This window comes from Corythoichthys intestinalis, chromosome 21, assembly GCF_030265065.1.
Source record: "Corythoichthys intestinalis isolate RoL2023-P3 chromosome 21, ASM3026506v1, whole genome shotgun sequence".
Taxonomy (NCBI): Eukaryota; Metazoa; Chordata; class Actinopteri; order Syngnathiformes; family Syngnathidae; genus Corythoichthys; species Corythoichthys intestinalis.
Window position 1 is genome coordinate 37098179 of NC_080415.1, and position 16556 is coordinate 37114734.

Here is a 16556-nt window from a genome sequence, read left to right on the forward strand (position 1 = left end):
AGCTGTTATTATAGAAACATAAGCATTTTGTTTTTTTTTACAGTGTTTCAGGGACATTGGATAACACAAGCATTTCACAGTCATAAGTGAATTTGCCCAAGCTTATTCACGTAAAAATGAGTCGAGAGCAAACATATGACTTCAGTCAAGTTGCCGTAGTCTTCCCAACGTGGTAGATACTGTCAAGTATAATAGCAAAGTAGCTGCGCTGTGAATTGCCGGTGAAGTGGAAAGGATCATTCGAAAACCTAAACATTTTTCAGTAGTTTTGAAGTTATTTTTTGTACATCACCGATTATCCAATCGTCAACGAAAAGATCACGAGGGCAGCCTTGGCGTTAAATGAACATTATCGTGCACATTAAATGTATGATCAATGTGGTAACACTTTAACAGTGGGTTCATAAGACTGTCATAAGACCACCATGACACTGTCATGAGCTTTAATGAATGCCAATGACAAGTGTCATCCAGCAAATAATGTCACAAACTCCACATATGTCCACATGTGGACTGGACATATGTGGAGTTTGTGACATAATTCGTTGGATGACACTTTATGACATCTGTCACAAGCATTCATTCATGCTCATGACAGTGTCATGTCATAATTATGACAGTCTTATGACAGTTCAATTAAAGTTTTACCCTTTATTTCAGTCTCATTAACCCACAGTCAAATAAATGGTAACACTTTATTTGACAGTGGGTTCATAAGCCTGTCATAATTATGACATGACACTGTCATGAGCATTAATGACTGTTTATGACCGTTGTCATGAAGTGTCATCTGACAAATTGTCAATCTGAATGGATGTAAAAATGCGGACTGGGACTAAATGGAGTTAGTGACATTATTTTGTCATGACATCTGTCATGAGCATTCATTCATGCTCATGACAGTGTCATGTCATAATTATGATAGTCATGAACCCACTGTCAAATAAATGTTACCCTTCATTTGACATTATTTGAAATAAAGTGTTACCCCCTGACAGTCTTATGAACCCACTGTCAAATAAAGGGTACCACTTTATTTGAACTGTCATAAGACTGCCATAATTATGACATGACACTGTCATGAGAATTAATGAATGCTTATGACAGATTTCATGAAGTGTCATCTAACCAAACATGTCACTAACTCCCATTTTTATACAGTATGCATCTTTTACATCCATTCAAAAGTGACATAATTTGCCGGATGACACTTCATGAAATCTGTCATGAGCATTCATTAATGCTCACTGAAAGCTCATGACAGTGTCATGTCTTAATTATGACGGTCTTATGACAGAGGTCAAATAAACTGTTAACCCCCTCACAGTCTTATGAACCCACTGTCAAATAAAGTGTTACTCAAGAGTAACACTTTATTTGACAGTGTGTTATAATTGTTATAATTATGAGATGACACTGTCATGAGAATTAATGTTTATGGCAGATGTCATGAAGTGTCATCTGACAAAATATGTCACTAACTCCATTTTTATGCAGTATGCATCTTTTACATCCCTTCGAAAGAGACAATTTGCCGGATGACACTTCATGACATTTGGGCATAATCAGTCATTAATGTTCATGACAGTGTCATGTCACAATTATGACGGTTATGAATTCACTGTCAAATAAAGTGTAACCCTTTTTTGACAGTGGGCCCTTTTTTGACAGTGGGCACATGAGACTGTCAAATAAAGGGTACAACTTAATTTGAACTCTGTCATAGGACCGTCATAATTAAGACATGACACTGTCATGAGCATTAATGAATGCTTATGACAGATGTCATGAAGTGTCATTAGGCAAATTAGGCCACTAACTCCATTTACGCCCAGTATGCATCTCTTACATCCATTCAAAAGTGACATAATTTGTCGGATGACACTTAATGACATCTGTCATAAGCGTCCATTAATGCTCATGACAGGGTCATAATCATCATAATAACGGTCTTATGAACCCACTGTCAAAGTGTTACCCTTTATTTGAGAGTTGGTTCATGAGACTGTCAAATAAAGGGTACCACTTTATTTGAGAGACACAGCGAGAACCAAAAGTGGTATTTGCCATGTGGCAAAATGGATTTTAACATGTGGCCTTTTTTTGCCATGTGGCATTTTTCTGCCATGTGGCAAAATGGATTTTGCCATGTGGCTTTTTTTTTTGCCATGCGGCAAAATGAATTTTGCCATGTGGCTTTTTTTTTTTTTGCCATATGTCAAAATGGATTTTGCCAACTGGCAAAAAAATGCCACATGGCAAAAAAAAAAAAGCCACATGGCAAAATCCATTATGAAAAAAATGTTACATGGCAAAAAAAATGTTGCCACATTGCAAAACATTTTTTTGCCACATTGCAAAAAAAAAAAAAAAAAGCCATTTTGCCACATGGCAAATACCATTTTTGGTTCTGGGCCCTGCTGTCATTTGAACTGTCATGAGACTGCAATAATTATGACCTGACACTGTCATTATCATTAATGAATGCTAATGAAGTGTCATGAAGTGTCATCTGACAAAATATGTCACCAACTCACTGATATCCAGTCCGCATCTTTTACACCCTTTCAAAAGTGACATCGTTTGCCGGATGACACTTCATGACATTGGTCATAAGCAGTCATTAATATTCATGACAGTGTGATGTCATAGTTATGACAGTCTTATGAACCAACTGTCAAAGTGTTACCATAAATGGAGACTGGAATTTTTATGTGTTTCGGCCATTTAGTTACAGAGCAGCTCTGGATTTAGATTTGTGCACAAGGTCATTTTGAAAAACTATTGACACATAGAAAACTGTACTTTTCTACTACTAATGAAATCCCGAAATCGGTTTGGCTATATGACAAGTCTATACCAACGTTACACTATAACAACAAAAGTATTAACATACCTTTATCGATTGAACATTGTGGACATTTTAGACAATTCTAGAAGTCCAAATTAGCGAGTTGCTCATAAGACCAGTGACCTAACAAATGCTCTTCTAACTAAATGGCCAAAACATGGAAGTGTCCTAGCCGTAAAGGTGATGTTATGCAAATTGTCATTCTGTTTATGCACGTAATAGCCATGAGTATTGCCACTTCAAATACATTTCTAAACCTCACAAACAGACCAATTGACCGAACGGATGTTAACCTTTAATTTTCTGGAGAACACGGTAAGAAATTTGACAACCTTTATAGTGCTGCAATTTTGAAGAGAAACAGCCAACACATGTCAGAGTCATCAAACCAAGAAATATAGTTAAGTCTTTTTTGTTTTCTTAACAACTTTGACGGTGCTCTTTTTGGTTTTCTTAGTAGTTTTTGATTTGGCTTTGGCGACTTTTGGCGTCTTTGCTGCCGCTTTCTTGACCTTCTTGGCCTTTTTGGCTTCCGCGGCCTTTTTTTTCCAAGTCTTGTCTCGGATCAGGTCTTCCCGTCCGATTTCCACCATGTGGTCCTCCCATGATTTCATCTCGTTTTTGTAGCGGATTTTGTCGTCTTCCGCCAGTTGTGCATAAACCTGAAATGTCATGGAAAAAAACAAGCTAAAATAGGCTATCTGGATCTTGACATTTGCTTATAATACAGCAAGGGTGTGTAAACTTTTTCTCCTTGAAACTCTCCTAATTTCATTTGTTAAACAGAAATCAGAATCAAGTCTTCAAACACGGTGATTAGACGTTCAGTCCATTTTAACTTGTAGGACTGGTTGTTTTACAACCCTCCTTCCCAATTATTTTTACTTTTATTGTACTTTATTTTGTAATGTCTGCTGCTCTGTTAATGTGGGAGTGGAATTTGTATTGGTGTTCCATATAGTCACTTAGGTAATTGTTTCGCAGCATGACTCAATCTTTTCGTTGTGAGAGAATTAATATTACGTGTTTAGTGAAAGCTCACATTTGGCTCACAGCATTAGAAGCTATGCAAGAAAACATATTTCAAGACCCGATTTACAGTGGGGCAAATAAGTATTTAGTCAACCACTAATTGTGCAAGTTCTCCCACTTGAAAATATAAGAGGCCTGTAATTGTCAACATGGGTAAACCTCAACCATGAGAGACAGAATGTGGAAATAAAAAATCACATTGTTTGATTTTTAAAGAATTTATTTGCAAATCATGGTGGAAAATAAGTATTTGGTCAATACCAAAAGTTCATCTCAATACTTTGTTATGTACACATGGTTGGCAATAACGGAGGCCAAACGTTTTCTGTAACTCTTCACAAGCTTTTCACACACTGTTGCTGGTATTTTGGCCCATTCCTCCATGCAGATCTCCTCTAGAGCAGTGATGTTTTGGGGCAATATGGACTTTCAACTCCCTCCACAGATTTTCTATGGGGTTGAGATCTGGAGACTGGCTAGGCCACTCCAGGACCTTGAAATGCTTCTCACGAAGCCACTCCTTTGTTGCCCTGGCTGTATGTTTGGGATCAATGTCATGCTGAAAGACCCAGCCACGTCTTATCTTCAATGCCCTTGCTGATGGAAGAAGATTTTCACTCAAAATCTCTCGATACATGGCCCCATTCATTCTTTCATTTACACAGATCAGTCGTCCTGGTCCCTTTGCAAAAAAAAAAAAAACAGCCCCAAAGCATGATGTTTCCAACCCCATACTTCACAGTGGGTATGGTGTTCTTCGGATGCAATTCAGTATTTTTTTAGTGATGCACGATAATTCATTTTTCAACCGATATCGATAACCGATAATTTCCTGCCCCTTTCACCCGATAACCGATAATGTCACGCCGATAATTCTATTCAAATATGTATGTCAAATTTTAAAGTATACAAAGATCAAATGTTACTGTGCAAAAATGTAATTTAGTGCTATTTTTTTCCCACATCAAATGTGAAGAAGTAGTAAATTCCAACATCTAAACAATGGCAATGACATTGTGTAATGGTAAGCTTTTGGCAACAATTACTTAGAGAGTAAACACCCAAGTTGCACAAAATGCCTTTAAAAGTAAGCCATTCCTAACATATATCACATTACTACACTGCAAAAACACCTCCTTAAAACTAGCAGAATTGGACAAAACTGTTGATTGCGCACATTTGGAGGCTAAATCAAGTATATAATTATCGGATTGCATTATCGGTTGAATTTTGTTTTATCTGGATTATCCGTGTGACATCATAATTGCCATTATCGGCCGATAATTATCGGTGACTAATATTATCGTGCATCTCTAGTATTTTTTTCTCCTCCAAACACGAGAACCTGTGTTTCTACCAAAAAGTTCTATTTTGTGTTTTGGGTGGTAGGTGGGTCCCACACTTTTTCCCTATGGCGTGGCTCCTGGAGCGTGTCCTCCCCTCTGCCTGTACTGCCGGTTGTGGGATTGGGGGGGGGGGACGATCCTGCGTCGCCCCGTGGCGGTTCATCGGCGTTCTCCTGCCTACACCTTCCACTCTCTTCTCTGACTCGATATCCACCTTGAGCTCAGTCGCGGGTTGCTGGCTGGGTGACAATGACACCCAGACAATGCTTCTCATCCAGACAATTCTTACCAGGTGTGTGTTTTATAGTGGGTAGGGCAGCTTTAAACCACTTACCAGTGATTGAGCACACACCTGACTTCTTTGGTAAAAATGGGTTTCAATTGCTCTTTAAGTCTCCTGAGGCAGAGGGTTCACTTAATTACTACTTACTTTTCCCCCCTTCTGTCATTTGTTGCATGCTATCCTCAATAAAATATGAAAACCTATAAATATTTGGGTGGTTTTAGTAAAAGCAGTTTTTACGTCTGTGGGATTTTGACAAAGATCAAATCCCATTTGATGGTGATTTTATGCAGAAATGTGAGGAATTCCAAAAGATTCTACTTTTTCATACCACTGTATAATTTTTTACTCTTTAATTCAGCACCCGTTCTCATATTTTGAACCTCACTGAAGCAGAAATTTGAAGATGCTGGTGTTTTGCACTATTGGACATTGTTGACTGCACATGTTGAGACTTGTGCGAAAATGAGATCTATGTAGCAGTCATGTATGTCGATCAAAGTCTATAGATGGCAAAGAGGGTGGGCGATTAGTTCCTATGTTATATCTTGACTGGTTAATCTGTATGTAAATCTCATCAAAAGACATATCTAATAGCAAGAAACGATAATAGAAATGTCAAGAGTATTAGGAGATTTTCTACCAAGATATTGCTTTAATTGTTGAGGCTTACCTGCTTCTGATGGCTGAAAAGACTACTCCAGTCATTCAGCAGAGTCTTCAGCTTTGTCTGGTAAGGAACACGTGAAAATCTGTTATGCAATATACTCATCGAGATGTGTCAGGAGGCATGATTTATGATATTAAAAAGCGGGTATACACAAGAAAAATGTTGCCACACTTAGGACGAACCTGCGTATCTGCGCCTCTGGCTTCCTCAAAATGTTCAGACATGAAGATGTTGAATGCCGAGCGAGGACGTTTCGGCTTTCCCATGCTGTTTGCTTCCTAGATGAAATTTAAAAAAATATTCATGGTTTAAATATTTTACCAGGAATTAGACACTTGGTAAGTGTGGTTTAGCATGACTTTCTCATTACACCCCTAATTATTTGTGATTTTTTTAAAAAATGACTTGAATTTCTAATGTGTGTTACCAAAAAGCATAGAAATTCCAAACTAGCCCTGCAAGTAGGACTGAACCGGCCCTCGCAGTGTTGTCTTTTTGGAGCAGTTTTGCTCAACGTATCCACTCCCGAAATTTCATCGCTCTACATTGAAAAAACCCAATAGGAAAGGCCTTTTTGAAAAATTCAAGGAGGCGCCACTGAGCCATTTTGTTACAGTACATTTTTTGCAAGGTTGCAAAATTATCGAAACTTACACAAAGCTGCATGTATGTGCAAATTTTGGGCGAGTTTTCGAGCTTGTTAAGGCTTCAAATTCTGCTGCCACTAGTTGGTGCTACAGAGTTGATGCAAATGACCCATACACAACCTTTCAGGGTATGACTCGGATACCTCTCATGCATGCCAGATATGAAAAAAAAAATCACCTTGTATCAGGAAGTTATGAATCATTCACTAAATTTGGCGTGTTGCCAAAAAATGCCCGACTTTGGTTCCCCGCCCAGGTTAGGCCCGTAAATTAAAAATAACCATTTCAATAACTTAACATCTCATATGTCTCATGAACAGTCTCACCAATTTTGAGGAGGATCCAACTAACTGCCTAAGTGAAATGGTCTCAAACGTGCAAGCAGTTTATCGACTAAAATTGCATGTTTTTTAACATTCAATTAAAAATACCTGATTTCCTGTTGGGTTTGGAATATGGGTGCAAGAGACTTTTTGGAGCACTTTTGCACACCATAATCGACTCCCCAAATTTCATCACTCTACATTGAAAAAACCTAAATGGAGAGGCCTTTTTGCAAAAATTTCAAGGGGGCGCCACAGAGCCATTTTGTTACAGTACGTCTTTTGCAAGGTTGCAAAATGATCAAAACTTACACAAAGCTGCATGTATGTGCAACTTTTGGGCGAGTTTTCAAGCTTGTATGTCTTAAAGTGCCTGTGACACGAAAAAGCATGTTTATTTCATAATACACGCGGTATTTTATGCCCCTGAATGATATGGACCGCTTGGATGTGTGTGGAAGCGATCGCTATATTTATTTAGTTTTTTGAATCCCGCGCCATGAAAATGAGTGACTTCCGGCTTCGGTCTTGCATTGAGGAGGAGGGCGCTGTGACGTGTACGGTAGAAGACGTTCTCTTCACTATACAGTGTACTGTTGTGTATGAGGACGAAGGATTCAGCTGATTTTGCGGATTAATACTTTTATTTTTTGCATCACGCCAGCCAAACGGCTGCAGAAAAATCATTCTGTATGCGGGAGAGGCGTATGCGCCTTTTTGGAGTTTCAAAAGGTTCCCATTCACCGTGGATATTTACTGTGGGACCATTGGACTTACAAGGAAGTGAGTAAACATCTTGTTTTGTATTATGTCAAATACGAATACAGTGATTACAAAGTAAACACTATAAAATTCCTTTAAATAAAGGACTACTTACGTTTGATCATTGATAGGCATGTAAAAAGCTATCCTCATGCTCATTAGCAGTTAGCTGTTAGCGCGTTAGCTAAACAACAACTCCAGCCACCCTCCTCCAGGGAACGAACTGTAAATTGCTCTCCGCCGGGCGGTTTGCCGATCCGCAAAGAAACTCGACAACCGGGTCGTCATGTCAAATAATCCAGGCTAGTTATGTGTGATTTTCCACTTCGAAGACTTTGAAACATCCCTCGGTTCGGGTTAGCATGTCGGCTAGCTGTCACTCCTTCTGGTCTGTTTACATTCTCCGAAGCCGGGGAAGGGAAATTACATATGTCCGATTTAGGTGTCATAAAATATCGTTCGGCAGGTGTGACAGTAAAGGTGAAGTCGACTGTTTTGACCATTATGGAGTAATTTTGCCATTTCGTCTTGGATAAATGGATTTTTATTATTTTATATTCCATTTAGCACAAGATTGTTATTTGTCATGACCATGCCATTTATTTAGCAATTGGGGAAAGTACTTGGGTAAAAAGAATATCCTGTAAAAATATTGAAGTAAAGAGACAGAAACAATGACATTTTGCCGCTCTCTTCGTCGCGTTTTCCTCATTGTGAATAGTTCCCCCTCGACGGGCTGACTGGTCCTTCTCAAGCCATTTATATAGCTATTGGGGAAAAATACTTGGATAAAAAGAATATCCTGTAAAAATATTGGGAGTAGAGAGACTGAAACAATGACATTTTGCAGCTCTCTTCGTCGTGTTTTCCTCGTTCTGAACAATTCCCCCTCAATGGGCTGAATAGTAAAACCGATGAGCCTAGTCTACCGCTGACGTCATCCACCTGTTGGGGACGCTAAAGCCCTATAATGGTAGGCGTGGCTAACCGGCAGATTAAAAGACTAATTTCTCGTCATCTGCGCTTTGCTAAATTGTTGTATATAGTCGAATCGTCTCAAAATATGATTCTAATTCACATAATAATGCCATTTAAGACTTTTTTTCTGGTGTCATATGCTCTTTAAGGCTCCCCTGATGCAGGTTTGAGGTCAATTCATTTTTTTCTCCAATGAGGAGGAGCCTTTCTCGTAAAAAAAGGGCGTTTCCTGTTCCCACTTGGGGGCGCCAGGCCTAATGGGTAATATTTCAGTGCAGTCGTGTTCAGGCTCGGTTACCTCTGATGCATGCCAGATATTAAAAAAAAAATTCTTACCCTCTTTTTGCGGATGGCCTTCCTCTTGGCCATTCTCTGCCTCTTCTCAATGGCTTGCTGCTCAATCTGTTGCGGAGTCAACTGGGCCTGGTATTTTTGTAGATTCACCTTGAACACTTCTTTCTCCCGCAGATATGCATCTTCAAAGGGCTTCATGAAGATGAAACCGACCGTTTTTGAACCATTCCACCGTTTACATTAAATATTTTTCACAACATTTTGTGGAACCTTAAAAGTTGAAAGTCTCTGAAGTTGTACAATAAGGAATTAAGAGTTCAATATTCAAGAAAGCTGCAACTCTTTATTCATAAAATCTCCAACAGAACTACAGCTTGCTATATAAACAGCCCTCATGCTTTTACCAGTTAGTTGTTCTGAAACACGGCGTACAACCCCTAGCAAAAAGTATGGAATCACCAGTCTCGGACGAGCACTCACTCAGACATTTTAACATGTAGAACAAACTCAGATAAAAAAAAACTTGAAAAAATAATGAGTTACCGTATTGGCCCGAATATAAGACGGTGTTTTTTTGCATTCAAATAAGACTGGAAAAGTGGGGGTCGTCTTATATTCGCGGTCTAGACATTATACCCATTCACGACGCTAGAGGGCGCCAGATATCATTGAAGCGAAGAGTTATTTGATTGTGGCTTTCTGAAAAACAATAAATTTTTACATTTAGGCACTCCTGCAATCGTCACTTTTCTGTTACAAACTGACCTGGCCCCTCATCAGAGAAGGGAAAAGTTATGTGGCCCTCACAGGAAAAAGTCTGGGGACCCCTGAACTAATTCTTTATGAAGGGAATAGTTACTTTTCTCACACACAACATATAACTGTTTGCATTACTCTCACGCACACGTAATATAATCAGGGTATAGTATTATTTCTCATATTTACTGTAGGACTGTTTGTATTACTCTAACACACCTTACACCATAGTTTAATGAAAATAAGCAGAGTAGAGGGCATAAAAATACACAACGCCATCTTATCACAGAAGCCCAACGTGTGCGTTACGAGCAAGATTGACACACAAACTCTCGCAATCAGTTCACCCGGGCACTCCAGGACAAAGAGCAAGGCGCTCTGTCCTAAAACAAGTATCATCTCGCCCAACCAGGATAACAAGTTGATAGCGGGCGCCTGGGACGTCAAGACCGGCGTCGGTCGCTGTGGCAACCACGTCCCAGCCACGAAGGATGACACACGAACTTAACCGCCCAAAACCTGCCACTGAGGGATGATCCCAAAACAACACCCAGCCACACCTTCCGCCCGGCCCACTCCACCGCAGCTTTCAAAAAGACTGGACACTGAGATAACAGACGGTCGCTTCTCGGGAACATTCCTATATAGCCGTTGTTTTGCTGACCCTGGATCCAGCATTGTTCCTCAGTTGTCTCTTTTTGCCTTGTTTTTTGACCATTGTCAAAGAATAAATTGTCAACCTGTTTTCCGTGAGCCTTCTTCAAACTTTTGGAACATGGAGTCAGTACAAAGGGTTAACACGGGAGTGAATGCACAGTATCTTGGCCCCCACCGAGACTGGTGATTCCATACTTTTTGCTAGGGGTTGTATAATATCACAACAAATGTACTAGATTTTTCCGTCATCTATTTTTGAAAAGTTTGACATCGGATGTAAAGAACTTCATCGAAGACAACCAAGAAGTAAACCATTGTTCAAACCAAATCATTAAATAGCAATACTAAATTTGGACAAACTTCATGTAACATAGACATAGAGGGGGTTCTGTTATATTATGTTCTGGGGCAATTTAGCTACGTTTGGCATTTCAAATTTAAAGGTTCCACTGTACTGAATGAAGATTCAGACGAAATACCCGTTTCTGCTCCGGACTCATCAGTCTCCACTCGTGGGCAATTTTCCTGACGACTTCTATTAGTTTTATTTCTAGAGGAGACAACAAGATCAAAAATGTCACATCATGCCACACTGCATTGCACATTGATGAATTAATATGAGTTGAACCTTACCTGGGTTCTGACTCACCACGGACGGCTTCTGCTGCATCACATACCTCATGTATCCATTGAGAGGCCTCTTTGGAGGACCACTGACTTGGGTGGACAGGCATTTGACTGGGTTCCTGAATGATGTATGGACGACTCTGGTCGACGAAGGACACAAATATTACTCTCCACAGACTATTCTGAGCAAAACAAACAACCTCAGGTACCCATTTCGCCATTGCTGGGGTTTGCAGCCCGCAGCACACACAGCTAGCAGATGCTACTGTTGCCAACTGCCCATTGCTCCAAAAACAAAAGTACGCGTCCCGTATTAAGCTTACAAGGGACGAGCTCGGTCCTGTATAGTCACAAAAAGCGAAAATAGGGTTTTATTTGTCGAACAAACGAATACTGGTATGGTGCTTTTCAAGAATACGTAGAGGAACGCACTCCCCCGCCTCACCTGTTTTCTGGCCAATGAGTTGACAGAACAATGACAATCCGGCTCATCTCATTGGTTGAGGTACTGTGGGTTGTCATGATAATACCGGAAGACAACATACAGTCCCTGACAAAAGTCTTGTCACTTATCCATTTTGTAGAAACAATTGCTAATAACCTGCCTTTTAATTATTCATTTGGTTTCGGAAATGGCTCATATGAAAGCTAAGACCCTCCCAAATGATGTTGAATGTACAAAAATATATTTGTTTCACTAAAAATATATAAATATATAATTTAATGAAGACATTCATTCAGGTCTGTTGTGAAGCGTGGAAACCTCCCTGGAGTTCCTGCTCATTTCTTCGAGTGGAAGCGTTGTGGCGCACGGGTTTGCGTCCCGGCCTAGTCAGAGGTGGGGTGGCCCTGACACACCTGTTACAATGGTGCCGTGACCCGGATCGTCAGCGAAGAAATCGGCAGGGAGGTTTCCACGCTCCACAACGGACCTGCGTGTACCCGTTACACTCACCCCCCGAAACCTTTGCTGCCGATCCGGGTTCACGGCAACATTGTAACCAGTGTGTCAGCGCCACTCCGCGTTCCGCTCCCACCTCTGACTAGGCTGGGACGCGAACCCATGCGCCACGATGCCTCCACTCGGCATGTTGGGACGCTAACCACTGCGCCATAAAGCTCGAGCCAACAGCACAGCGTCAGCGTCCCCACATGAAGGAATCGGCAGGGAGGTTTCCACGCTCCACAACCGACCTGCGTGTACCCGATACACTAGGAACTGCAAATAGTTCCTACAGTTCGAAAGCAGCTATTGACTGACGCTGGGCTGCTACTGGGGTGTGTTAACATCCCAGTAATGGCGGCCACAACTAGAGAGTGACATTCACAAATCTCTTATCGGATTAGTCTTAAAGCAAAATAATCCATTTGGCATTTAACAGATTGTTGAAAAATTCCAGCAGTTGTGCATTAGTGATGTTTCGTTCCGATACTCAGTATCGGCGCACGATACGGCTATTTTTTGAATAACAGTTTCAGATTTAGAAACAGGATCCAGCAGTCGTGTTTTTTCAGTACCATGGTGCTTTTTGGCAGCTGTAAATCAAAACACTAGACAAATAAGTCCGCTGAATGAGACTAGTGCTTTTTAATAAAGAATGATCCTGCCAAATTTTCGAGAAGGTACAGGCAGAGCTCGGTTTAATCAAAAAAATATGACTTTTTATTGGTCTAAAAATATAGGTATCGGCTTGGAAAAACATCTTGAAAAAAATCAGGTCTGAAGTAAAAAAAAAAAAGATAATAAATCACCATCGGGACATCCCAATTTTGTATGCCTGACTTGCATCATTGACTGATGAAGAAAAAGGTGCCAGCTCTCCCAGTCAAAATGGATTAGACGCCTATCGCCGTCAATGGCAGCGAATGAGTTGCAAATTAAATTCAGGCATTAAACTCTAATCAATAACATAAATATCAATTGTCAAGGATGCTTTGACAATGCATTAGAAGCGCTCTGTAATGTAGTCATTCAAAACAAACAAAAAAAACAGCAGCTATAAGAAAACACCGTCACACTATGAAAAGCAATGCTTCTTTGCCCACAAAAATTCGTTCTGGTCAGCTCTTATCCCACGATTAACATGCACATCGTCCCTAAATCGGTAGAACCAAAGTTAGTTTACCTTGCCAGAGTACTTGTGCATGTGAAGACATTGAAGGACTTCGCCAAAAGGCTAACACTCGCTGTCACTAAGCCGAAAGGAGCCATTCTCGCGATGTTTGCACGGTCAACGAAATTAGGCCGATCGGGGAAAAACTGTCCTATAACAATATCCCGGCACCGAAATATTAATTCATTCGATATCCTTCACGTCTGCACACATTCAGCCTCTGCAGCTCCAGCAAAAGGCGCCTTCAATAACCGCCGGTGCATTGTGGGTATCAAAAATAATAATCTCCTTGTTTTTGTACTGCCACCACGTGGACTGGAGTTTCACTAACTGGGGGAAGAACTTAAAAAATTAGTTATTAAAATCATTCGATGAATATTTTACATTATTTACAATATATAAAGAAGCCAACTAAAGAACCACATGATAACACATGTTTTAACTTGAAGTTGGGATGCTGTAGTATACGTAAATAAGAACAGAATACATTGGGTTGCAAATCATGTTTTTATATATTTAATTAAATACACTGAAAACACATACGGAGCCCCTGAAAGAGACATCGACAGAATTTTTTTTAAAAATTAAGCAATCTGCTGCGCACCAGAAACAACCTGGTAAACATTAGAATTACAGTGCCCTCCATAATTATTGGCACCCCTGGTTAAGATGTGTTTTTTAGCTTCTAACATTTTTTTTTTAAATTCAAATATTATGGGACCTTAATGGAAAAAAAAGAGAAAAATCCAACCTTCAATACAAGTGTATTTCTTCAGTGGGGAAAAAATCCCACATAAAGAAATAATTATTTGACATCAAATAATGTGTGTCACAATTATTGGCACCCCTGGTGTTAATACTTTGTACAACCCCCTTTGCCAACAAAACAGCACCTAATCTTCTCCTATGTTTCACAAGCTTGAGTTTGTGTCTGATGAACCATTTCTGCGTAGATTTGGCCATATGTTTAGGGTCATTGTCTTGCTGAAAGACCCAGTGATGACCCATCTTCAGCTTTCGGGCAGAGGGCAACAGATTTGGATTCAAAATGTCCTGGTATTTCAAAGCATTCATGATCCCATGCACCCTAACAAGGTTCCCAGGGCCTTTGGAAGCGAAACAGCCCCACAGCATCACTGACCCACCGACACACTTCACAGTGGGTATGAGGTGCTTTTCAGCATGCACATCTTTCGTGGCACGCCAGACCCACTTAGAGTGTTTGTTGCCAAAAAGCTCAATCTTGGTCTCATCTGACCAAAGCACACGGTCCCAGTTGAAGCCCCAATACCGCTTGGCGAACTCCAGACGTTTGCGTTTATGATTGTGAGTGAGGAAAGGTTTTCTCCGTGCATGCCTCCCAAACAGCTTGTTGACGTATAGACAGCACCTGGACCGTACTGGACTGTAAGCCGCAGCCGTCCTCATTATATTATGGGATATTTACACCAAAAGATATTAACCGGTAACCCTTTATTTGACAGCGGTATCATAAGACTGTCATAAGACCAAATGAACCACCATGAAGCTTTGAACCAATTGGCTGCAAAGCTTCATTGCTTCAAGAAGCTTTATTTGGCCACCACTGCGCCTTTGGGGGAAACAGTCAACCTCTGCTGTCAACACTGTTGTCGTGCAACATGCCTCCGAGCATGCATTGCAGCGCTACAGATGTAAATGACAATCAAAATTCATGTTCTGCGCTAATTATTTCTTCAGTTACTGTTCTAGTTGTTTCATTAATTGCTAGTTACTGCATTTTGGTAATACATTTGACAGCGGTGCCATAAGACTGTCATAAGACAATTATACTTATGACATGACACTGCCATGAGCATTCATGAATGCTTATGACAGACATCATTTTGTGTCAACCGGAAAATTATCCACTTTTGAATGGATTTACATGGGATGTAAAAGATACAAGCTGAACCTAAATGCAGTAAGTGACATAATTTGCCGGATGACACATAATGACATCTCTCATAAGCATTCATTAATGTCCATGATGGTGTCATGCCATAATTATGACGGTGATATGGCAGTGTTATGACACCGTTGTCAAATCAAGTGCTGCAAAGCTTCATTGCTTCAAGAAGCTTTATTTGGCCATCACTGCTTCCTTGGGGGAGACGGTCAACCTCTGCTATCAACACTGTTGTCGTCCAACATGCCTCCTAGCATGCATTGCACCGCTACAGATGTGAATAGCAATCAAAATTCATGTTCTGTGCTAATTATTTCTTCAGTTACTGTTCTAGTTGTTTCATTAATTTCTACTTAAGGTATTTTGGTAACACATTTGACAGTGGTGCCATAAAACTCTTACGAGACAGTCATAATTGTGACATGACATTGCCATGAGCATTAATGAATGCTTATGAGTCATGACAGATGTCATTTTGTGTCATCTGACAAAGTACCTCACTTTTGAATGGATGTAAAAGATCCAAGATGGACATAAATAGAGTTAGTGACATAATTTGCCAGATGAGGCTTAATAACATCTGTCATAAGCATTCATTAATGCCCACGACAGTGTCTTCTGGCAGTCTTATGACGACGTTGTCAAATAAAGTGTTATCTATTAAACAAAATAAATCAACAAATAAGCCGCAGGATTCAAAATAAGGGGGGAAAGTAGCGGCTCATAGTCCGAAAATTACGATAATGCTAATGTTTACAACAATTGGCTAACTTGCATAGCAAAAGTCCGCTAGTTTAAATGCTATATAATCATGCTAATTTTTACGAGATAGTTTTTGGTGCGCACTATAAACAATCTGGTTCGCACCAGATTGCTTAAATTAATTTTATTTCTGTCAATATCCCTTTAGGGGCTCCGTAAACACATGAGATTTTACGTTCAAACTTGTTTATTTTTCGAAAATAATCATGAACGTAGAATTTTATGGCTGCAAAACGTTCCATATGCGCTGGGAAAGAGTTGATGAACATCCCTCAACTTTTTCAGTCTTTTTTTTTTTTTTTAATATAAATTTTTTTTATAATTAAATATAGGTTGAACAAGATTTGCAAATCATTGTATTGTTTTTATTTATGTTTAACACAATGTCACAACTTCATCGTAATTATAATCATCATATGACCTGGATGTTTGATCACATGGTTCCAAAAGTTCCTCCTGAAATATGAAGAATTTTGATTGGTTACAAGTTACCACGGCCTCTTCCGATTGGCTATCAGTTCCTCGGG

The 16556-nt window shown here is 39.9% G+C and overlaps 1 protein-coding gene across 1 annotated transcript; it reads right to left on the reverse strand.

Annotated features, from left to right (window-relative positions):
• Window positions 1–2359: 2359 nt before the first annotated feature.
• On the reverse strand, window positions 2360–13617 carry tfam (transcription factor A, mitochondrial). The gene is made up of 7 exons (XM_057825372.1): window positions 13353–13617; window positions 11233–11366; window positions 11079–11149; window positions 9229–9378; window positions 6365–6460; window positions 6186–6242; window positions 2360–3513 (listed from the first exon to the last, which is right to left on the reverse strand). The coding sequence occupies exons 1-7, from the start codon at window positions 13436–13438 to the stop codon at window positions 3253–3255; spliced, it is 855 nt and encodes a 284-aa protein (XP_057681355.1). The 5' UTR covers window positions 13439–13617; the 3' UTR covers window positions 2360–3252.
• Window positions 13618–16556: the final 2939 nt, after the last annotated feature.

Bases quoted from the DNA above. Each gene is read 5' to 3' on its own strand.
- tfam (XM_057825372.1), bottom strand. From the start codon at position 13,438: ATGGCTCCTTTCGGCTTAGTGACAGCGAGTGTTAGCCTTTTGGCGAAG. The intron at 11,150-11,232 runs GTAAGGTTCAAC...TGTCTCCTCTAG, and splicing joins CGTGGTGAGTCAGAACCCAG to AAATAAAACTAATAGAAGTC. The intron at 6,461-9,228 runs GTAAGAATTTTT...AATTTCATCTAG, and splicing joins AGGCCATCCGCAAAAAGAGG to GAAGCAAACAGCATGGGAAA.